This window comes from Danaus plexippus, chromosome 5, assembly GCF_018135715.1.
Source record: "Danaus plexippus chromosome 5, MEX_DaPlex, whole genome shotgun sequence".
NCBI classification, from domain to species: domain Eukaryota; kingdom Metazoa; phylum Arthropoda; class Insecta; order Lepidoptera; family Nymphalidae; genus Danaus; species Danaus plexippus.
The window spans coordinates 1,514,240-1,538,807 of record NC_083539.1 but is presented as its reverse complement, the minus strand read 5'-3'; the positions used below and the strand labels follow the sequence as shown (position 1 = coordinate 1,538,807).

At 32.0% G+C, this 24,568-nt stretch overlaps 1 protein-coding gene across 6 annotated transcripts in view; it reads left to right on the top strand.

Annotated features, from left to right (window-relative positions):
• The window catches only part of LOC116769311 (cubilin), a 53,451-nt gene that overhangs the window by 23,998 nt on the left and 4,885 nt on the right, over positions 1–24,568 (top strand). For 4 of the 6 annotated variants that reach the window (XM_061529281.1, XM_032660370.2, XM_061529284.1 and 1 more), the window contains exons 4-13: positions 18,065–18,127; positions 20,390–20,564; positions 21,417–21,443; positions 21,784–21,995; positions 22,383–22,590; positions 22,853–23,061; positions 23,149–23,284; positions 23,372–23,470; positions 23,555–23,769; positions 24,314–24,542. In XM_061529281.1, coding sequence (XP_061385265.1) covers positions 18,065–18,127; positions 20,390–20,564; positions 21,417–21,443; positions 21,784–21,995; positions 22,383–22,590; positions 22,853–23,061; positions 23,149–23,284; positions 23,372–23,470; positions 23,555–23,769; positions 24,314–24,542 — 1,573 coding nt within the window. The remainder of the gene's footprint in view (positions 1–18,064; positions 18,128–20,389; positions 20,565–21,416; positions 21,444–21,783; positions 21,996–22,382; positions 22,591–22,852; positions 23,062–23,148; positions 23,285–23,371; positions 23,471–23,554; positions 23,770–24,313; positions 24,543–24,568) is intronic. The other 2 variants (XM_061529286.1, XM_061529289.1) reach the window with 1 other exon arrangement.

Genomic DNA, 24,568 nt, shown 5'->3' with positions numbered 1-24,568 from the left:
CTGACCAACAAACCTTTTTGCTATCACGGTATAATGTGGCGGGAATTCGTATAAGAAAATAAAACCTTTTTCGTTTCATTCTGCTGGCTGTAAAGAAAAAAAGAAAAAGAACATAGCTGAGAGTTTTGAATTGTGAAAATCGTCGCGGCATAATCAGTGTGCGGGTAGTCGGGGAAACGTTAACAGCGGCGCGAACGTGCGCCGCGAGAGGAGGCAAGCTGGGCGAGCACGCTGCGATGCTGGCGGTGGCGATCTGCTGCATACTGGTGCTGCTGCTCGTCTTCATCATCCTGATCATTGTGGTCGGGCAGAACATGGAGGTGAAGGGCGGCTTATAGCGGCTGAGAGGTAACATTTACATTGGTTACAGACATTACGTCATACATAATTTTGGACTGTTCATAATTTCACCGGTGCGAAATTCTGATATTGTGATTAAATAAACAATAAGGGTCGCATAAAATATCCATACAGTGACTTTTGTTGTTCTAAAAAACTCGTAATTATGAAATTGGATAAATAACAAAATTATTTCACTGTGGATCCCTCTTACTACAAGTTCCTTGTGTCATAATCAGTGTCATCAAAGTCTTTTATTGTAAGTGTTAGTTATTACGGTGATAATTTGTTTTAATCCCAGCCGATTTTGTGACGAAGATTGTCTGTCGTGTCTCAAAATTAGTCCAATCAAAATAGCAAAAAAAAGTCATAACTTCGGAAAAATTTTGGAAAAACTGTGGATGTAAAAAAAAAATATTTCACAAAAAATAAAATTAACCATTATTTTAATAAATTATTTACCGACTCAATGTAATCTTGGTTTTAGTAAAAAAGATTTAAAAATAATAATGGCGGTTTAAACGATTCGGATCGGACTGGCCATCGGTTAACAAGTACGGAACTCTCAACAATTTGATTGCTATCAATTAATTGATTAACAAACTTCAATGACGCAGTTAACTGGACCTTTATACCTTATAAACTTTTTGTAACATTGTTCCATTATGAACGGGTGTAGTCGTCTTTGTTTACAATCTGTATTGAGACTGACGAAAGTTTTCAATTATACTGTGCTCATTTAAAAGTTTGTTCCTTCAGTTTGAAATAAAGAAACGGCTTACTAGAAAACGAGTTATTTTATTCGACTATATAATTACATCTAATATTTAAGACTACTAACGTCAAGATATATATCGGAGCGAATACCTTTTATTAACGTAATTAATAATTACGGTTGGTTAAAATGATCAGGTGTCACCTGCATAAACACATGCACAACCACCTGTGCAAGTACAGTCACAACAGTGAGTGTTAGTATAAATAGAGGCGAGGGTACAGATTAAAGACATTCTCGTTCGAGCCGTTGCAATGATCAAATCTCTTGCAAATAAAGAATTCGTCAAACTGTCTACGAGGTTATCTTCAATAGCCTGAGACGCCTACGACAGTCGAGAATAAAGGCATCCGTGACACCAGTAATGCTGACGTCCCTTTTATTAAAAACAACGCGTTTGTACTAACTCTAACATATATTTTTTTTTCAGTTTCTTGGTACTGCATACGTGTCGTTAGTTCTTTTAGCAGTTTTAATAACATGAGTATATAAAGTGTATTTTTGCAATGTCTGAATTAATTGAAGACTGGTCAGAAAATAATATCCACTGTCTAGAGAAAGGTATTCCTATATATCAATAATAAATACCTGGTATATTATTAATATAGACAATCAAATTAATTTATATCGTACACAAAAAATAATATAAAATGTAATTTAATAACAAATTAAAATGTCAATATGAAAATTACTCAAGTATTGCTTTTAATCTTATTAATGCAAAAATAAAAAATAAAAAAAACAATAAGTTAAAAGAATTATTGATTATAATTAATATATGTGTGTAAATATTTTGAGCAGAAGTGTAAAATTTCACGAACCTCTATATCTTATAAAAAATAAAATAGCGATTAATTTTAGTGTTAATGTAAAATTTTAAATAGTTTTTAATATTTTACTGTTTAATGACACAAGCTTACTTGTATTACGATTAGAAAGAGATAGATAGAGAGAGAGAGAGAGAGAGAGAGAGAGAGAGAGAGAGAGAGAGAGAGGTGATTTTTGAAAATAAATGTACATGAATTTATTAATAATTTACGAAATTTGTTTTTAATGTTTTCACAGTTCAGACATAGTTCAAAATTACGGATCATCGATATACTTTACGTTATATCAAACAATTTTTAAATAAACGCTAACAAGTAAAAGACCTTTTATTTATAAAATTTTCGATAAATTTATTATAATTAAACATAACCTCACACGTTACAGTGATTATTTAAAATGGTGACACGTTGGCGCTTCAAAAAATTTACGGTAATATATTAAACAAAACAGATTACATCACGCTTTGCTTGTTTAAATTTTATTTATTAAAAATAATTTATTAATGTATTCGTCTTGACATAAATATCATTTTAAATAACACTCAATGAACACACACGCACTTAACTTTCTTATAAATCCTCCCAGTGTCGGTACCGTCACGTTTAGTCTCCAACATATTTACTTTCTGGCAATCAAACATTAACTTTACTTCACACTTAATGGCCTTAATTTCATAATTTGCGAATCGCTAATTGACACCAAATATACTACGTTGAAGACTATAAGGGAAATGAAAATTAAAAAGTCTAACATTTTGATTGAAAAAAAAAAAACAATCTTCATGTAATGAATCACAATTAAGTATCGTAACTAGTTTTTCCCGCGACTTTTTCCGCGTGAGCATTCCGCTTGGATTTAGAGAGAAATGTTTAAAGTTTGAACTTTGAAGTATGTTAAAATAACTGATGTAGGAGGTACGACTGGCAGCTACGTTATATATGTATACTGCGTGTCTCGTGACTTCATTTACAATGATTAAATACGGAGGTGGCAGGAAAACTACAAAACTTACTTATATGTACATATATAATAATAAGAATTACATATTAAAACTTATAACCTATACCTAAGACAGCATGATTGCCCCGATGTTAGGACAGCAATCCCATTCCTTAGCTTGTGTGGTATCAGGAATCTTCTGGTTCACACGGCCACGTGTTCGTTGCGTGGAGTCAGCGGCGTCACTAGTTATATGATATTTTATCCATACAACGATGTTTCCTCGGTGATTTTAATTTATTTTTCTAATATGTTACGCGTACGTATCATAATACAACATATTATTCCGTTATCACGTTGAATGTACACATGAATAGAGAAATAATATACATAAATAAAGTACACTACACTGGTAAGTTATTTTAATTAATTATTTTGATGGTTACGAACATATACCGTTGGCGACAATGTGGAGTGAAACCTAGACAAAAAATCGAGTCATACTTATAAGTAACATGGTCCTGCTTTCATTATAAAGACTCAAAATCAGTTTGACCTTATAACACGACGTTATAAAATATTACTAGCGCGTTTTAGGATTTCACGTATCAAATAGTAACGCCATTAAGTTCGTCATAGAGTTACTAAAAATGATAATAAATTAACTAGTCTACAGCGTGAAAGGGTAGATAACATTCATCCGTACATTCGCGCCGTAATTTATTTTTAATCTGTTACAATGCAGACAAACCTATAACGACGAGTTGAATAAAATAAAAAAAAAAAATTATGCATCTCTAAACATTCTTCCATTTTCAAAAATTTCTCTGACAACGTTTTATCATATATATTTTTTAATTGAAATTCGTGAATCGCGTCACATTAGTCATCACGTTAATGTGATGAAAAAGCTTGATTAAAACATCACGAGATGCATCAGTTTGTTTGTGGCAAGATTTTAATTAATACGTGATACATAATGAGTTCTTAGGTCACCTACTTATATCTAACTGTCGTTTAATTTTGGGAATATTTTAATGATATTCAAGAATTCGTGGGAAGACTTTTACTTAATTAATTTAATTTATTAATAAATTAATTTACTTTATTAATAAATTAATTTACTTTATTAATAAATTAAATTAATGTTTGTAATGTTTTAAATGAGAATTTGTACTAAATGCACGAGTTTGTTCTGTGTATACGGTACATCTGGTAAATTAATATTTCTTAATGTTTGTCTATCTGTCTTATTGTTTGTTTGTTCCGGCTAATCTCTGAAATGAGTTTATCTAGTTTGGAAGGAAACTTACAGTTAGATAGCTGACATAACTTAGGATAATTTTATTTAATAAAATTTTATTTATTTTTATTATAAAATTTTTTTATGCAGTTATTGCACTATCACTTAACATGGATTCGCAACGGCATACTCGATACAGAGAGTTTTGAGTTTTTCGATTCGTACACATACAAATATAGTATTAAGTGTAATTAATTTATATTATGAATACTTGTGGTGACATCATAGAAAGCAGACAAATAAATAAAAATTATATATAGTTATAAAAAATCGATATATCTCCGATGAAAGAGCATTGCGATTAAACATTTAAAATACTTAGAAAAAGTTATATGTAAAAGACTCGATATAAAGAATAGGAACTTGAAGTATACTTGTCCTCAGTATCAAAAAGACAGGAAATCTTGGTTCATATCTCCTATAAACAGTCTACAGACTAAAAATAATAAACTATAGTCTATATAGTCATGTTCACACATATCGTATATACAAGCGTAAACAAAACGCGACTTTAAATCGTGCTGCTAACTTTAATGGAAGGCATAACTCCGAGGTGACTTAACAGGTCGAGCACGTAGCGCGGAAATAACTACGTTATAGCTTTTATTGATGAAGCCTTATTGTACAGAATAACTATGTATTATAATATGATATTAAGCAGGAGGAAGATTGAAGGGGTCTTAATATTCAATGTTACATTTAACAAGAAAATTAAGCAATGTATAATGTTTGTGTATAAATATCTTTGCGTATGCCTATAATGTTATTTGTAATATACAGTCTGATACTACAATTACACTCTCGCCTCGTACCTCGTCTTGTGCTTCGCCTCGTATCACAGCTCAGCTCACAGACGTGAAGCGAGCCGCAAACGACTACTTACACTCTCACCTTGTGCTCGGCTCGTGAGTCGTGTCGCGACTCGTACGCGAGTGTAGATACCAGATAGTTTGTTATAATTATAATCACAAGATCACTTGTGTTACCTGTAGTTGAACATTTTTATCAATCGAATTCTTTTTTTTTATGGCCTTCATAATCTTATTCTTTTTAGGACTTTATATGTCATTTTGACAGCATTAATGTCTTGTAACTAACTAGGACACTGGCAGAATATTTTTCAATTTTTTGTATCAAAGAAGCCCACATTCAAAACAAACCAGAAACTTTATCTTAGTTATAACTCAGTTTAAATAAGAGTCGTCATAGAAATGTATAAATTTCAGCCTCTTAATATAATTATTTAAACAAATAATGTAGATATTCCAAATACTTACTTATTAAAGGCTCTTTTAAAATTATAAGTAATATTTTCTTTATAATGGAGCAAAGAGCATAAGAGCATAATGTATTCGTCTCCGGAATTATCTAAATAATGTTGTTTAAAAGGAAAGTAAAATATTCATAGTAGTCAGGATAAGCGCTGAAGGCACTCATTTACTGCTGACATTATATGTACGTATGTTGTGTGTTTCCACAAAATCGTAATTATTATGGATTGGAAATATTTAAATACCTATAATTTAATGTAACATTCATTTGATAAATAAATTTCTATGTTTATAAACAAATTTCCTTTGAAATTGTTTTTGTTTAAAACCTTAGAAACTATCATGGAAGCAAATTAAAATTCCAACAACACTTGCTTTGGAAAATGCAATGGCTAAAAGACACTCATCGGACGCCATTTTGTCAAGCTTCTGACACACCCAAAATACCTATAGGTTTTTGTGAAAATTATGCTATTAATTAACACTTTAAGATTCATTTATAAATGTGGAGAGATTTGCTTCTTATAAAATTATGTTGAAAATTCCTAAATCTCTCACAATTATTATTATTAGTATCTAAGGCGACTTTGAATCATTGCTACTTGGGGGCGAATACATCTAACTATTAGTGCATATTGATGTTAAAATCATCGAAACAATGAAAATGGAATCGTTATGCATCATCAACGTTACCGTCCGTAACTTCAGCAATAGTCGTAAAATCAACGTGGCACGAATGATTTGAAAATTAACAAACACGTACGTGTTGTTTTGCAAATTAAAATTTTGTTGATATGATAACAACGGGATTGGTTTGATTAAATGACAATATACGTTATCGCCCCTGTGTATATACATTTATGGGACAGTATTTTTATACTCGTAAGAGGAGATTCTTATAGCGAGACATTCCTTCGAATTTATATTGCCATCAACACTCAAGAATTTTAGCGTTCTCGAGTGGGGTTCTTATTTGACAAACAAAAGTTCTCCGATCTCCATCTTAAAATCTACAACAGTTGTTATACTATTCATGTAGTTATATATAAAGGAATGAACTGAACGCAAGTCGAAAACAGTTTTCAGTTAGAGATGCAGTCTCTATAGATCAAAAAGTTTAAAGCTATTTCTGCAATGACTGTTAAATGAAAGGAAAACAGGTTAATCTTCAAGAATTTAACTATAATTATTAAATTAAATATTAAAGTTCCCAAACTACTTTATATTAATTTAAATCTTAACGGAATTGAATTATTCTTGTGGCACGAATCGGTCTCCCGCTGTCAGTCCTGTAAGGATCCTAACAAAATGATATAATTTCATTATTAGTTTAAATCAGCGTGTATGTTACTGTGAAATCTTCGGATTTATCTTAAGATTTTCCATTAAAACCTAAGATTCACCAACTCTTAATGGCAATGTCCAAAACATTATTATGTTAGGTGAATTGAAGTAAATAAATAAGATTGCTTCGTTATTTTATTACTAAAACCAACATCTATCAGCTGACAGCAATAAAACCTGGCGTGTACTAATTCGAATGGTAAATGGACGAAAAAATTATCTTATTCTCAACATTTACCAAACCGTTACTGTGAATTCCAGGTTACACTGGAAGGTCTTAAGATTTACCGTACTTCGACCTTTTACAGTGACACATATACAAGTTTACAGTTTACAGTAGTACAGTAAGTAAGTAAGTTTACAGTATTACAGTTTTGTACATAACTATGTGGTCTCATATAAGTGTGGTCTCGTGACGTAATATTTTGACCTTGTCAGTTTTAAGTAATACAATCACACATTAATATTTAAACAGAGCGCTAAAAGAAATATCCTAAGTTAATTTTTTACAGTAATTCGTGATTAACGAAGACGATCCTTTTCATTTCATTCTTAATGAGTCGAGATTTCAGCCTTGCTAGTGGTCTCTCTGGTTTTTCTTTTGCATCGTGAATACAGACGTACAAAGACTTTGAGAGCCGGTTAGCTTTTCATCATCAAGTAATTAGCCTTTACGATTGTGAATTTAAACGCTATCAAGCCATTTTATACAGTAAACATTGAAGTTTGTTCACAAAAAAAAAATAATGATACAATAATAAGTACGAACAATTTAATAGCATTTAAATATGAAAAATTATAGAATTCCAAATTAATTTATTTTACATTGAAATTGATTAACTATTTCATATTTAAACCTCAATTTAAATGTGTTATTTGTGTTAGCAAGAAGTTTGTTATAGAATTTAAACAATAAATTTGCTATGTTCTATATCTTAATTAATTGAAAATATTGTATGTATTACATTAACTTTTATATACCCACGTATATACGTAATTTAAATTTTAGGATGACGTCTATCACCTATCAGATATTTACGAAAAAAAAGTCCAGGATGAGGTAAACCGATTCTCGCCTATACAGTCAGTGCTGATCCGAGTCATCGTCTATTGATGTATGTATATATTTCATAGACAGTTGTCTTCAAATTTATCTTTACTGAGATTATAATATATAAGCGACTTCTTACCGTTTTAATCTTCAATTGAGCAAGCCAGCTTGTTCCTTTGACAGCGGAGTTGCTCTCGAATCGAGTGCTAAACAAAATGAGGCATACAATGACATCGATAGACCTCGAGATATGCTCAAGATATTTTTTTACTGACCCAGTTATTTTATGGTAGAGTATCTAAAGTTCTGACCGAGAAACGCTTATTATGAATAATCTAAGGGGAATATTAATCGAGGCTGCGACAAATATGTTTTGAGAATTAATAACTCGCCGACTCCACAGTGATCATTTATAACGTTTCTAACTTTAAAGAGTTAAAAGAGAGAGTGTTGTTAATGTTTGATTTAAAAATTAAATAGAAAAAATAGTATGGAAACTTGATCAATATAAATCGAACTTGCAATCTCAATGATATAGATTCAGTTGCTCTGACTTTTCTATATTTATTATCTCTACACCTGCTGAACAAATTGTCTCTACTTTCTATCATATAGCACGATTTAGTTACCGCTTCAATATTCATTCGAAATGTCATTTTGACATGTTAATGTCACTATAAATACATACATTAATCAAAACTTCATATTTAAACAAATTTCTATACCAAAGCATAACAGTAAGTATTTTTTTTAATTCGACTTTGCCAAAATTTTTCACGATTCCCGTGCGAGTGATGCCACAGCATAAATTTTTTTTTTTTTAACTTTCGAATAAATTCTACGCTACCGTTAACAAAAAAATAACCTCTTTAGAGGTAATGATACTGGAATAGCAAATATTAATCCGATTTAAAATGTCCAGAACATCTTGATACTAAATTAAACCTGAACTAATCTGTTGTTGACCTAATAACATTCACCGGGCTGGGGTCGAGAAACAAAAGGCAGGCGACAATAGTGTTGCCTTGGGTCGAATTTACATCTTATGATTTAATATTTTTAACTCCGACCTTGATAAGTCTTTATGTAAAATATTTAAGTGTTATCCATCAAACAGGAATTACATTTTTACATTTGCTATCCCATGTTAAAGTGTGTAGTAAAATAATGACGTAAGCGCTGTTGGTTATTGGGTATTAATCAAATAGCCAATGTAAGTGATAAGATAGTCTTTATCGTCCAATTTCAAATTTCTGCTTTATTTTTTTCTGATAATCGACCAAACGCCCACATTCAATACTAACCCGACTAAATATATAGCTTTATTAAGCAAGCAAGATTATTGAGATATTTTCGAACGTCTGATGGAATGTTTTTTAATTTACATAAAAGTGTTGTAAGTCTGTCTGTTTGTTTACATTAACATCCATTACTCTTTAACTTTATGTTGTCCAAAATTAGTTTTCTCGAACGTTAAGCGTTTGAGGGTAGTATGAGTTTCATATTTACAATATAAATACCTTGTTTGCACATACATTAATACATCATAACTGATTGATAACCGCTCGCTGGAAGTGTTTTCCAAAATAAAAATAAATAAATGTTTATTTCTATTTCTAATTAATTTAGGAATTCTAATTAAATTTCTTCTACCGGGTAAGTATGTGGTGCGATGTGATTTGTGAATAAGTATAAAAAAATGCATTAAGAACATTAAACATTTTGGGTTGACAAATATAAATAAAAACTGTAATGTGTTTCATATAATTGAAAATTTATGTTAAAAGTATAAAACTATCTAAAATAAACAATTCGCATGTAGTTATTGTATCAGCTGTCTGAAAGTGTAAGACGAAAGTTTTGTATACAGTATTGGTATATAAATATATATAAACATCCACATGTATTAAACAAACAGACTTATTTCTTTACTAGTATAGATAATGCAACTTGAAATATATCTACAATGTTAAAAACCGGAATCTTTCAGCTATGCCGTATTGAATGATGGTTTCTATCTTCACCCATATAACCAGCATTAATTAAAAATCGATGCTGGCTGTATGCGCTTCAACCATCCGTCGCTGTCAAATAATTGTTACGTCATTGTTTATGTCAAACCAAAGAATATCAATATATTAACGTCTTCATAATTTCTTCCGTTCATGTTATTTGTCGAACTATAATGCATTAAAATGTACTGCTAAATTAAATCTGAATTATAGAAATTATGTTTAAAAAGAAAAAGTATTTAAACTATTTGTGAAGTGTACGACTAATTTATTTGGCTGTTTATTTGTGTCTCTGTACTATTTTTGTTTAAAAAAATCTTATTGAGAAGAAGAATGTCTTCATATTCAAACCTTAAACCTTTATTTTAAATAGTAATTTATATTATAATTGTCAATATATATTATGTAATAAGCATAATAATAGCATTCCGTTTGGTATGAAATCACTTATTAAAAAAATCATTTATTGAAAAAAAATATTTTAAATTACATTTATTTCTGACGTATTGCGTACTTATATATGTATTAAGAAAAACAACTAAAAGATTCAATTCTTACACTTTGTTAGGTATTTAATTTTAACAGTTTCTAGAATATATTTTTTTTAAAAGGAAGCATTTTAATTTCGCTATATTTATAACCGTTGCTAAAATTAGGGCGCATTACAAAATCAACCTCGCTCCCAAAAATCACTTACCACCACTCAATGAATATCAATTTACATAATGAAATCCATTACATCCGCGCTCCCCAGAAAATCAAATTGGAGTAACGTCTGTAATTCTTAATATGATGAATATTTTAACGACAATTCTTGTCCTCAATAGTTCCTAGTCCTAAGACGTGGCTGTGGGATGCAATACCTTTGCCTTTTACTTTCGTTAAAAAAAGCAAGCTGACCTTCCCGCTCTTATACATTTTTTTAGGCTATTATTTACATATACGATTAATTATAGAAAGTTCCAGACAGTCCAATGGTGTTAAAACCGAAAAAATACTTCATAGGCAAAGAAATTATTTTCATTTTGAATAAAATAAAATAATCTAAATAATTTTAAGCTTGTGCACTTCTTCGTTTTACTTTAATTACACTTTTCCCTATCCACCCCCAACCTTTGCCATTTTCTATTGTTTGAATGAATAATTTCAGAAAAAAGTATTTTTCTATAGACGCCATTGTTTTTGTTCTTACGCCTTAATTAGTGGGTACAAATCCTTTGTTTTTAAGAGATTATATAATGAAATATTCCTTACTTCCACATTTTTTGATGAATTAATCTAAACTGTTTTTCTATATAGGAACATTAAATTGTTTGTTAGTTATTTTGACTCATGTACATATAAATATCGAGTGAGTAACATCAACAGTCTCAAACTAAAATCATTTCCAAAATATCATCTGTTCTTAGTAGATTTTAAATGAATATAAAATATACAACTCCAATCCAAAAAATACATTCCCTTCATGTTTATTTTTCCCGTTTTATATGTTTTATGCTTACATATTAATTCGAAATTAAACACGCTTTTGAAATGAAAGTGTTGAATTAAGTTCTAATAATGCGTATAGGAAAATTCATTCATAATGATATCTTCGTTTTCTTTTACTTTCTCTTGGGAGGAAAATTTTTCTTATACATTTCAGTTTTCATGAACAACGAGGAACCCACAAAATAATTAACGAGAATCAGGTGTGCTCTCGAGATAAGTCATGGACCATTTTGGAGATTCTGTATTATGTAAGAGACGGCGGTAATGTCCTCGATCTACTTAATGACTAACGTTTATAAATATATTAACCTACTGTTTTTTTCCATATAAATTTTTGATTTTATCCGATAAAAAACCTCACTATAAAGTATGAAACGCTTTGTTCAATCGGCGATCAGTTTGAATTGTTTGGAGCAATTAATTTTTTGAGATTATCTTAATATTGGGTCCTTAAAAATGAAATTGTCGTTTTGTCGTACTGGCCACTTTGATCTCAAATGTCTCCTCTTTAGTAAGGAATCCCAAATGTCAAATGAATACAGCTTTTCTCATACAATTGCTTTTCAAAACCCGTGATCTTTTCTATACGTCACTAAGATAACAAAATGGAAAACTAATAATTTTAATAAATAATAGTGTGTAGATTGTAATAGTTTGTTATATCAATCATTGTTATTAGTTTCAGTACGGCCATAGATAATAATAAAACTTGTTAATCTACAACGTAGGTATTTTGTTATCTGCAATGTTTTTTTTAATAGTCTGTTTAAAACTAAAATACAGGTTACATTTACAGATAAATTAATTTTAATATTGTTGGACACAGATATTGACCGGTACCAAATTACAGGATTACATTTTTTCATTTAATTCAATATTAAAATACTGAAAGCTAGTTTAGATGGGAAAAGAAACGTCTTTCTTAAAATGTTACCATATTTAACCACATACAGTGGTGAATTAAGAAGATGCGAGATCTAATATTTTTTTATTAAACCACTTTTATCTGCTGTGGGTCCTTGCATTTATAACAGACTTTAAGTAGGACAATTCCTACAATTTCATGTTTCTTTTTTAACATCAAATATATTACTGTACTATATTTTAATATATTCTGCCAAATGTTTTGCTTATACGTAAATTCGAGTTCGTATTATAAATAAATGAATCGTAATTATTTCGGAGGTAAACGTCAATTTAATTATAAGAATTAAAAATAGACAAAAAGTTTAATATATATCGAAATAAATTATACTAAGATATAATGTATTAAATATTTGCTTGTCCGGACACCTATGTTAAAATTAATCTTGGTTTCCGTGTAACTTTTTTGATTAGGTAGACTAACTGAAAGATTTTTTTATATACGTACATTTAAAATATCGAAGATATAGAAAAAAAATAGCAGTATTTTAAGGTAATACTTCTAAATATAATATAATCTAAGAGAACACTGAGTTTGAAATAAACATATTGGAAGAAATACCATGTTGGTAAGTTATTAAAAGATATTAACAAATTAATTCAGTGATGGACTTCGTCGTAATAGTTTGGGACAGTTCCTAAATAGTTTGACCCTCACAAATACGGATCAAGATCGACCCTCGTGAGACAGGTCATCGGTCGGTCCAGCTGACATCAGAGGTAGACCGATACTAACTCAGAGCTGGTTTCCCAACAAGAAGAATCGATAGACATAAAACTTATATTCTTAAAGACGAGATCATCTCGTCTGCCCAAGATCACGATTGATGCAAAGCAACCTTAACATCGTGAAGATCTCGTTAAAAATGATTGTAAGCGCGTAAAAAATTATAAAAATATTAGTTTTAATTCGATGTATACTCGCGAAAGTCTTAGATCTCACGAGGATCACTGGATATAATTAACGTGACTATAGTTTATTTAACATTATAAAAGACCGTAGATCTATGATCAGGAATTCAGTAATTTATACAAAAATTACGAATATTCCGATATTTTAACTGAAATTTATAAATTAAATTAAATATACGTGAAATGTTTTATAATAACTTATATGTATATATAATTAATCATTTAATTTTTGCCATTTTTTATACTTTTGTGGCCTTTTTATTCTCTGACCAGACATTGAAATGAAATAATTTTAAACAATACTTTAGTAATGATAGTCATCTGGATATTGTTGAAGAAATCGGTAGTGATTACAACAGTCCTTAAATAATCACTTATACAGTTTGTTTCACTTTAATTGTCTGATAAAAAATTCAAAGGACATAAGTGACAATAGAAAGTTACAAAATTTACGCAACATTTGTTGAATTTATGATCCTTTTTACGGACCTCTGTAACTTGCCTTAATTTTTTACTTAAAGAGGTTATCCTAAGACATCTTCTTCAGTAAAGTAGTAAGTTTAAATTCAAATTAAAACAAAGTAAATGATCGAAAGAAAGTGTAAAATATTTTGTAATAAAATTCATATAAATTAGTCCGGTATAGTTTTATTATAATAATTACTTTCGAAGGTAAAAAAGACACGCAAGCAATCAAACATTATTATTTATTTACCTACCTTGTTAATAATATCTTTGTAAATATTATTTAAATATATATGAAAAAAAAAAAAACAATTAGCACTTCAGATTGGAACGAGACAAAACGAAATGGCGATATAAAAAATAAAATTCGAGTTATATCCAATTAACTGTCCCTCGTTCGTTTTCGTTAATAATTTACAATATAGAACTAAATGGAGTGTAACATATGCTCGGAGACTAGGAAATTAATCCTTATCAGTCGGAAACGGAAATCATATTCACACACATGCACACGGGCCAATTAAATTCCCGTCCCACCCTCAACATCCCGAGACAATCATGGCTTCACGTCCGGTCCCCCTGTTTGAAATCACTAGACACTCTACGCGTTACTTCTATCGGAAACGGAGCAACCGTTTCAATGCCATAAACCCCGTAATTATCACATAAATACAAGATACATATAAATATATTGGATTAATGTTGCAATTATAATATCATTTTCAAAAATTATTGGCAAATCTAAGATCAGTTCTATTGAAAATTAACCCGAAAATATTTGTACGTTAAGAATGCTTACCAAAAGCTCGCATCTTCATACAACATACGGAGAGTTGACAGTTTATATAAATGTTCGCACATTATAGTATTAACGTATGTTATTGAGTGGCAAAACTCAGAATACATGGCATTTAGTTTTTGGTTAGCAGAAAATTTTATATCTTGAATATTTTCCATTTGACCTAATTCTGCAGTCAGACGAACGCAGGCCGTTTGTTGTTAGTTAATGTTATATTTGTTATGCGTAATATAAAGTTGTCCGAACAAACAGAAAAAAAACTCATCACAGTTTGTATTATTTGCTGAAACTGAGTGTTGCCTATTAATAAAAAAGTGCGTCCCCAGAGCTCGCATGTCAAGTGCCTTCAATATACAGCCATACATTATTAAGCTCTCATTCAACCCCGAATTTACAGAGATTAAAACCGCGACTCTTTTATTTCATCCTGAATCATTAATAACGGTCACTCTATTTTATTCTTTTCGAGAAATAGAAATTACTTAGCTATGTATTTCGCAATAAGGAGTGTTTGTATTAAACAACTGTAATATTTTTCACACAATACAAAACCATGGGGATACTGAAAAAAATATATTCATTCGTCTCTCTGAAAACAAATACGGCATCTCAACCCCTGGCTTCTCATTTCACATCGACTGCACAGCTTTCTTTATTTCCATTGTCTCTAGTATCTTAGTATAGATCTGTGGCTACAATATTTCTTACACCCTCGTTTCTAATATAGATAACTAACAAGGAACTATAGATAAAAATTTTATTGAGTACATTTAGATCTGTGTTGGGTATATCAATTATAAATGCTCTCCTTTGTCACTTCCACAGATTAATGAGCATATTCTTCTGGGATAAATACATTAATTTATACATGTTTTTATCACAATATTCTGATATATTTAATTCAGTGTCCAATAGATGAATCGGATATGACAATGAGTAATGAATGTGTTTTATAAGAGTCGTTTAATTAATACGAATAGGAGACAATCTTTGACGGTCTAAAGAAAAATATGAACCAATTACGTTAGACAAATAAAATAAACAGTACTGCTAACTGTATTCTTCTTTACCAACAAATAAAAAAGTTGACATTGGCATAATATTCCATGACTCCAGTGTGAATGAAGCCATACCTATAAAAAAAGTATTACTGTTATTTAAATCATAGTATTGTAACGTCAGTGGATTGTTCCAGAAGGGGATCGATATCCGATATCCGTGGCGTTTTCGTAAAGTTATAGAACTCTTGATGATGAATGACTTCTTTTGTGGACACTTGGGCTTCATTATGGCCGAGATTTGTTACCAAGTTTTCGTCTCATTGTCTTGGATACTATTCTTCTTGATATTAAAATTGGATATTTATGTTGATTGGACTCGAATCGAATGAAATAAGCGTATTTAATGTAAACAAATGTAATAATTTTATATTCGAATCGATTTTTTACTTCGATTCATTTTCATTCATTTTTTGCGTGTTGTATTGAGTGATGTGGAAATTCAGATTATTTAAATCAGAGACAGCAGTTAATACCAAAAATAACACTCGTAAGAATTACTTTTACTCAAATTAATGAATTTCATATGTGTCTGTATGTAATTATTAATAATAAATAATACCTTATTTTGTCATTTGAATCTAAATAGAGACACTTCGAACTAAATATTTAAAATAGTATGAATTTGTTCTTATGTAACTTTAATTATAAGATATGGCTTAATAACTAACAATCAAAATAACAGCAGTGAACACTTTAAATATTAAATAAACAAACACTTTATTAGTTTCATATGAGAATGAGATATATAGATAGAGAATGAGATCGTTTATAGAAGTTTAAATCACGAGAAAATAGATCAGGTTGAGGCTAGACCTTCAGCACGTTCTAATGTCTACTCTTTCATACACAGATAAGGTTTACATTCGAAAGTTATCCAGGACGCGTCTAAGTTGGAAGCTATGTGTAACACAGGAAGCTGTCTACGTGTGAAAGTAAAAATGTGTTTCGATATACCATAATTATTGGAAATATTTACTCTGGGAGTTATTAATAACGGGTAACAAAAATATAGAACACGTCATACCAAACAACGATATGAAAACATCTGACTTATGTCAAGATTCTGACTAAAAATATTTAGAACTTTCAAAAGAAACTTTCATATATATTCGAAGTAGTATATTATATTCTCGAAACTATATTTATCACCTTGTTCTTGTTTCTAAAACCATTAGATTTCGTTTAACTTGAATTGATTTTGAAGTAAACGTCTACACAAGACGAAATGAAATTAGCGTCCAAAATCGTAATCGTCTAATCTAAATATATATTAATATATGACAAATATTTTAAATATAATGTGAAATTCAACAGAATGTGCCAAACAACACAAAGTTAGTTACATTCTTGAAAGTTTGCTAACAACGTCGTTCATAGTACACGACCAACTTCCTAACGTCCAACTTGCAGCTAAGAAGACAGGAGACGCGCCTGATAATTAATACCTTAACAAAATACTTACTGGAAATTTATTTAATTAAATTTAATCAATTTTAATCAAACGCAAAAACTCTATCTTTGTGTACGTGTATCTGCCTGTGGCGTAATAGCTATCAAACAGATCGTCCGATTTCGATGCGATTTTTTGATTTGCCAGTCAGTGTCCTTGAGGTTCTTAGCCAGGTTTAGTTAAAATCTGTCCAGGAGTGTACGAATATCAGTTTTCTATAATGATTTACGACATTTTTGTCCTTAGACAGCTGAATGAAGCACCTCACACATGCCAGTGTAATGATTAAATGACAAATATTTAATGTTTCATAAAATATAGTTAATTAAATTAAATAGAATAGGCATTTAAGGCGATATTATTATAATACGATGTATTATAATATGATACAATTTGTACATTATCATGGACAATTGTTAGCGCTTCAGATAACTTTATCCAGTGACAAAGCACACGTCGGCATAATCAGGTCACGTAAGGAATGTCTCAAATGATTTTTCATAAACCTAAACTGATACTATAATGTGGGAATTATGTATCAAATACTAAATTAATTTATTGTGAGGGCACAAAACTATTTTGTCCTGGTGACGTTACGACCTAGTTTCAAGCATAATTATGTAATATTAGGTATTACTACGCTCTGACTTATTAAAGACGGCGTGTTTAGGAAAAGAGAAAATATATATATTAATTCCATTTACTCAATGAATATACTTCAAACGATTTACGGGTGTTTGTCTTTGACGATTTTATTACAGAATCGGAATAACAAGAACAACACTAAAAACTGTGAATGAGCGAATTAAAAGTTATTAACACTAACGAGACTCAATCTAAAATTGAGTTTTACAAATATATTTCCCGCCAAAAAAGTCTAGTAACGTACGAAAGGGTTAGTATCAGGGCTTAGTCTAGTCACGACCTCGGTCATTCATTTATCGCTCGTTACATGGTTCAGTATAAAATTGACACATGACATTGGCGAAATCCGTAGGGAAACGCCAATAAGTAAGAGAGGGAGAGAGAGAGAAAGTGAGAAAGAGTAAGAGTTAATATCAAAGTAAAGTTATATATAACTGGTAATTATTTCTGTGCAGTGCTCGCGACCACGGATGTGTCGAGTGCGCCGCTGCCCGTTACCACGCCAACTAAACTCCCAAGTATGTCTTTCACATTAAACGATGCTCTAATAAGATCTCGTTAGTTGGCGGATAATAATATTGATATATTGCAGACATTAATTCATATAAAGGTCGGATTTAACTGTTGCAGAGATCTTATTTAAGCTTTTCAACAAACCGTTCGCTTTTTTGACGTATCAGCACTTTATTTGCCCGAGCACTCGCCATATCCTTACATTATCATTGACAAATACATTTGATTCTGACCGTATACATTATCGTTTTGTCGCTATTACATTTTTAAGTCGACGGTTAATAAAAAAATGCTATTTAGAAATGTGTCATAAGAATTTGGCATTGTTAAAAAGAGTTGGCCATTTTCAGGTTTTAAAATATTGTTAGTTCACCCTTAACAAAGATAGTCGTGACGTGAAATAAGTGGAAGACACTTTTGTACATAAATTACAATTGATATTGAAATATAAGAGAATAATATTATCAAAGCTACACAGATAAAAGACATTTAAGCGTATTAATTTTAATATTGCGTATAACATGAATGTATTTCACACAACATTATAACATGCCTAGCCATTTTGATTTTAATTCACTCACAAACTCTGAAAGCACATTCTTAAAGCGCTGTTTTTGTTCAGAAGGTGAACTTTTTTACTTTGACATAAATACGAACAGGTTCTTTTCGTTTGATAAACAGTTTTGCCTTTGAAAGATTTGATTTAACTCAACAACGAGCGAAAATCTAAAGCACTGCCACGAAACTTGAACAGCAAACGTATGAGTTCTAAACATGTTATTTAAACCCATTTATAACTTATAATATGTGTATAGTATAATACATTTTATAAATTTACTCGGTATATTTTAATATTTCTAAACTTACGGTTCGACAGTCGACCACCTTAACCCATACTAAACTTTCGGCGGTCAAATAAAGAGGTTTTAAATTCAGACGGTTTAATTTTATCTCTGCCGCTCAGTTACACAAAAACTGAAAACAAAAGGCGGTTTTGTGCTCATTTACGTACAGTTCGGAGTTTTAAACATTTTTTATTAAACATAGCATGCGACCGCATTTCCATTTTTAACTCACGTTTCCCTAATTGTATTAAATTATTAAGTTATAAGGATACGCTACTGTTGCATTTTTCGACGTAAATAAATTGAATTTTGACTTTTTTTTTAAATTAACATAACATCATTGCATAAAGTACATTATTGTACATGTTTAAATTATAACAGACTAACGTTACTGATTCTGAAACAGACGGTTCTGTTAATGATAAAATTAGAATAGAATTATACGAAAGAATTTACTATGTAAGAATTTAGAATGATTTTAAGATATAATCTCATCACTTCTATTCATGATATTGTTAGATAATCGGAACACTCAGCTCAACACGAGGCTTTCCCACTCTCTCAACGAATAACCTACCTAAATAATCTATTGTAATAAGATCTATTATATACAAACTATGGGTGAACTTGCCGAGATAGATCGTGAATCAGAAAAAACATCTGAGCTTAGACAATGAAGAAAAGAAAGACTATTAGTTAAACGCGTACTTGGAAAAACCTTATATACATAAGTATTATTAAACTTAAGTGTATTAAAAGCCTTGGTATGCTGCATCCTCGTTTTTCACATCAACCATCTTACAACCTTTATAAGCATTATAAATTTATATTTAGTCACATTTGGTATTAGACTGTATTTTTAACAATAACTATCACCAATTATTAATCAGTCATAATTATTAATTAGTACATTAACATATTTTATTTAACATCGACCCAAGGGAATAGATGACATTTCATTTTGCATACTTTTTGTTTATAAGTGCTCATAACGTCAGTTAGGAAATATAATTACGTATTGAATTTTTAATATTTCAAACTTCAACAATTGAAAAACAGAATTATACCTCCCGAACCCGAACACTGTAAATGAGAACTATATTATTTTTTACTTGTTAATTTTTCGAAGCCCTGTATTATAAAACTAGCTGTCACCCTTGGATAATGAATTCGTCCTCTGCATTTTCTAAACCACTTCGACTATATTAGTCGAGATTAAATCACTAGTAAGTTTAACTGTTAGAAAGTCTATCAAAGTTATTTCTTTCATAATTTAAAAACATATAGAGAATCTGAAATTATTTTTTTATAAAATGAATAACCAATAAACGTTGCAAGCAGACACTAAACCATGTATTTTGTATTCCTCTTTCTCAAACCTGATTGGTCAAAATTAAATAAATCTGTGCCGTATGTTTGTAGAGTGCGACCGTACCTTCGTGAGTCGCGGGGGAGCCAACAACGGTACATTCCACGCCCCGGAGCTGCTGAATCCCAACAACCACAGCCGGCAGTGTCTCTACACCTTCCTAGCAGCACCAGGGCAGCGCGTCCTCGTCGAGTTCAGAACCTTCGACCTCAGGGGCAAACCTCCAGAGTGAGTTACACGACCCACCTACACATTCCTACTATCATATTTCTTTTCATCGATCGTTACCACCTACTTTGTATTCTCAATACATTATATATAAACTCAAAAACAAATACAACGTTATTTTCATAAAAAAACTCGATAGCATTAAATTACAATAAATTATAATTATTTCACATTAAGTTTCACTGATATACTTCACACACATTGTTCCTGCCGTCTTAATTTTATATAAAACTGTACTCTTCAGTTCATATAAATAAACATTTAAAACTACTTCATTCGAGCTTTTGTTATATCATTATCTTAGCTCGAGAAAAATAAACAGAGCGAGAGCAATTTAAAATAAATAGACTTAAGTCGCGCTAAGCTTTTCTGTAATCGCTACCAGAACGGACATCTATAAAGTGATCCAATAGATACTAAACTTTAAGGTTTAAATGTAGAACAATCTAGAGCTAGAACGTACAACCTCCTTTATTACTGACACATTCACCTCATTTTAAAGAATGTAACATCCAGATTGGTAATTTACAATCCGAGGGTACTGCGATTTAATTTTTGGAGGATTAACAAAAAATCTTTTGACCTTTCTTGCAATAATTTCATATAATATGAGAGAGTATGAAGAAAGTTTTCAAAAAACCGATCGATCGAGAATTCACAGAAATATTCTATACTTCAAACAAAATTTAAATTCTATACTTTAACAAATAAAAAATATATGTTTAATAGATATAGCTTGGATGTCTATCTCAGGACAAGATGTTTCCTATACAACCAACGTTTGTTTCTACTAGAAGAGCTTTCCCCAATTCTCGGACTTAATTTTTTACTATAATATTATTATTTTTTTAGTGGAGCGGCAGTGGGGGAACTCCCGGCGTAAGTAAACTCCTCATAATATTTATTAAGTTTTAAGAGTTACAAATTATTCACGTTTTTGGTTCAAGATAATTTATTATTCCTGTGTCACATTCAAATAATTTAATTAGCTACGCTCAAGTCAAAACTGTTTAACAGACAAAAGACAGAGCACTTTAAAAATATTTCTTTCAAGAGGCCTTTGTGCCTTTAAAGAGCGCCAAATGTATAAGAAAAAGCTAGGTAAAAAAAAGCATCTATAATTTTCCACCACCGTATACTTGCCATCGATCTAAGAGGTGTAATGTATGGGTCTGTACAGATATAAAGTGCAACATGTATTGCTTTACGTATTGTGCAGATGCATGCACGAGTACATGGACATCTACTCGGAGATGGCGTCTCTGGAGGCGGGCGAGTTAGTGAACTCAGCCTTCGGTGGACGCTACTGCGGCCCGATCCCTCCTCGGAGGCGGGTGTCCCTACACCGGGCGGTCGCTCTCGCTTTTTTTACAGATCACACTTACACACCACCAACTCTGTTCGCGGGAACGTATCGTTTCATCAACGCCTGTGAGTTGTAGCTTATGTTTCCTAACGCTATCTGATGGCAACAATAAAATAGAATTTTGCTCGTTGTGAACTATAACTTCGACAGGTTCTCGTCATTTTCAATAGATCTGGTTGTCAATGCATTCGATTTATACGTGTACACATCTCTTTATTCCTATATGTCAGCATGAAGAACTGAAATCATTTTAAATAGTACTCGGACGATACTAAAAAATATAACCTTAAGTCCTTATTTAAATCTTAACAAATCGCAACTAAGGCTTTTTATTTAAATTAAAGTTATATTCTTTAAAATTATTTCTTTAGCTGGTCCTTACGAAGGTTGTGAGGTTACTCTTCGAGGGTTGATCGATGTGATTAATCTTATTGATTGACGTATTGTTCCAGCGGAATACGAAGTGGGAACTCCGGTACCCAACACACTGTGCTCGTTCGTGATCGAGGCCAGCAAACGCAAAACTGGTCTCCTTTTGTCGCCTACGTATCCGGGACTATACCCGAAGGACACCACCTGCAACTATCAATTCGTGGGACAGCCCGGCCAGCGAATACGACTCGAGTTCAGAGACTTCGACCTGTTCTTCGGGGGTCCCCAGTATGATGTTTATATTATATTGCGTCTACAGTGTAGCGACTACATGATGCGATGTGGACAGTCATTGAATTGGTTATTTAATATCCCACATCATGAAGCGCTGTAAAGCGAGCAACAAAAACACTCAAACTTTGACACTATTTAGTGGTCTAAAAAAATCCGAGCCGTAATATATAACACATTGAATTGTCTAATCGTTACTTCTAAAAATAATGGGGTTAAGTATTTCCTACTCCTTTCACCCGACGCGCTCTCATCTCAGTTGCCCGTTCGACTGGGTGCGCGTATACGACGGGCCCGACAACTCCTCGGCGGCCGTGGGCACGTACTGCGGACAACAACGCAACCTCGTCCTCTACTCCAGCGACGAGAGGCTGCTAGTAACTTTCTTTACTCTGCCGCGGTCAGCCAACACCCAGAATCGAGGGTTCAAGGGTATCTTCGAGTTTTCAGAGAGTTTTGTTAAATTAGGTGAGATTGTTTAGGAATTAAATCGTAACATATCATTGCAATTTTTATTATTACGGTATTTTGTTAATGTGATGTTGCTTTTTGCAGATTTTATAAGCAAACACGACGCCGAGCACATCAGGGGCTCGGAGTGCGATCAGAAAATACTTAGCAAAAAGGAATCGACAGGATTCGTTTATCACCCAAATTATCCGTTTCCTTATATACAAAAAGTTGTTTGTAGGTCGGTTACAAATATAGACAAATGGAAATTTATATTGATATGTTTTTTAGAGTTAGCTAAAATCTAGCACGTCATTGTTTTTCGCAGATATTTTATATATGGTATGCAAGACTCGCAAAATTTAGAAAGAGTTCGATTGGAGTTCCAGAACTTTTCGATACCGAAGGGAGAAAATCCTAAACCGGAGTGAGTTTGTGCATAATGATATAATTCAACTCTTTAACTTTCAAGCTAACGCTTAGTTCCTACAAATTATTATATATTTGCCAGTTCGTGTCCCGATGGTTACCTGAAGGTGTATCTGCGCGGGCAGGAGGCGACTGATTCCTACGACAAACACGACGCGGAGCTGTGCGGCGAGGGCTCGGCCGGCCCGCCCGCCTTCCCGCCCCCGCTGCTGTCTGACGGACCGAGGCTTGTCATGGTCTTCAGCTCCGGAGAATTGCAGGGCAGAGGATTTAAAGCCAAATATACTTTTGAGACTGGTGCGTGAACCATTACATATTATACTAGCTGTTACCAGCGACTGTGTGTGCGTAAAAAAAAAACAAAATATAATTTAAAAACTTTTAAGCGCCGCATGAGCCCACAACACACGCGCGCGTGATAACGCTTAATGTCGAAATCGGGATACAGAGCAGCCTACCTTACTCCTTATTTCATCAGCTACCTGCCAATAAACGTCCCAACAAAATTGGTCCACCTATTCCAGAAATTAGTGGGAACAAAGAGATAGATAGATACACTGACAAAAATTGTAACAAATGATAGTTTTTAGTACATACTCCATATGCGGTACATACCGTATATATATTCATATGCATGCAGTAAAAAAGTTTATTTTAATATTACAGACAGTCCAGTTTTATTAATACATACGTGCATCTGTTCAGATATAACAAGTTTTGATATCTCTTACAAGGACACCTCAACATCTTGTTTTGCAAATCTGTTCAGATGAAACAATTTCTAATTGACATAACCCTGCAAAAAATATTTTCTGTGACTTAGGGGTAACTTAATTTTCAGAATATCGAGTTCCAGGGACAGCGGCGCCGGGTGGCGAGTGCGCCTTTACATATCGATCCGAAGCGAAGAAGAGAGGAGAGTTCAACTCCCCGCGGTATCCCTCCAACTATCCCTCGCGCACCAACTGCACCTACACCCTGGTGGCCACTCCCAACGAACAGGTCACGGTCGTGTTCGATCACTTCAAGGTCAAAGCGGACACCTGGAACGCTACCGCGGGCTTGTATGGGTAACGCTTATTACTCATCGCCGTTC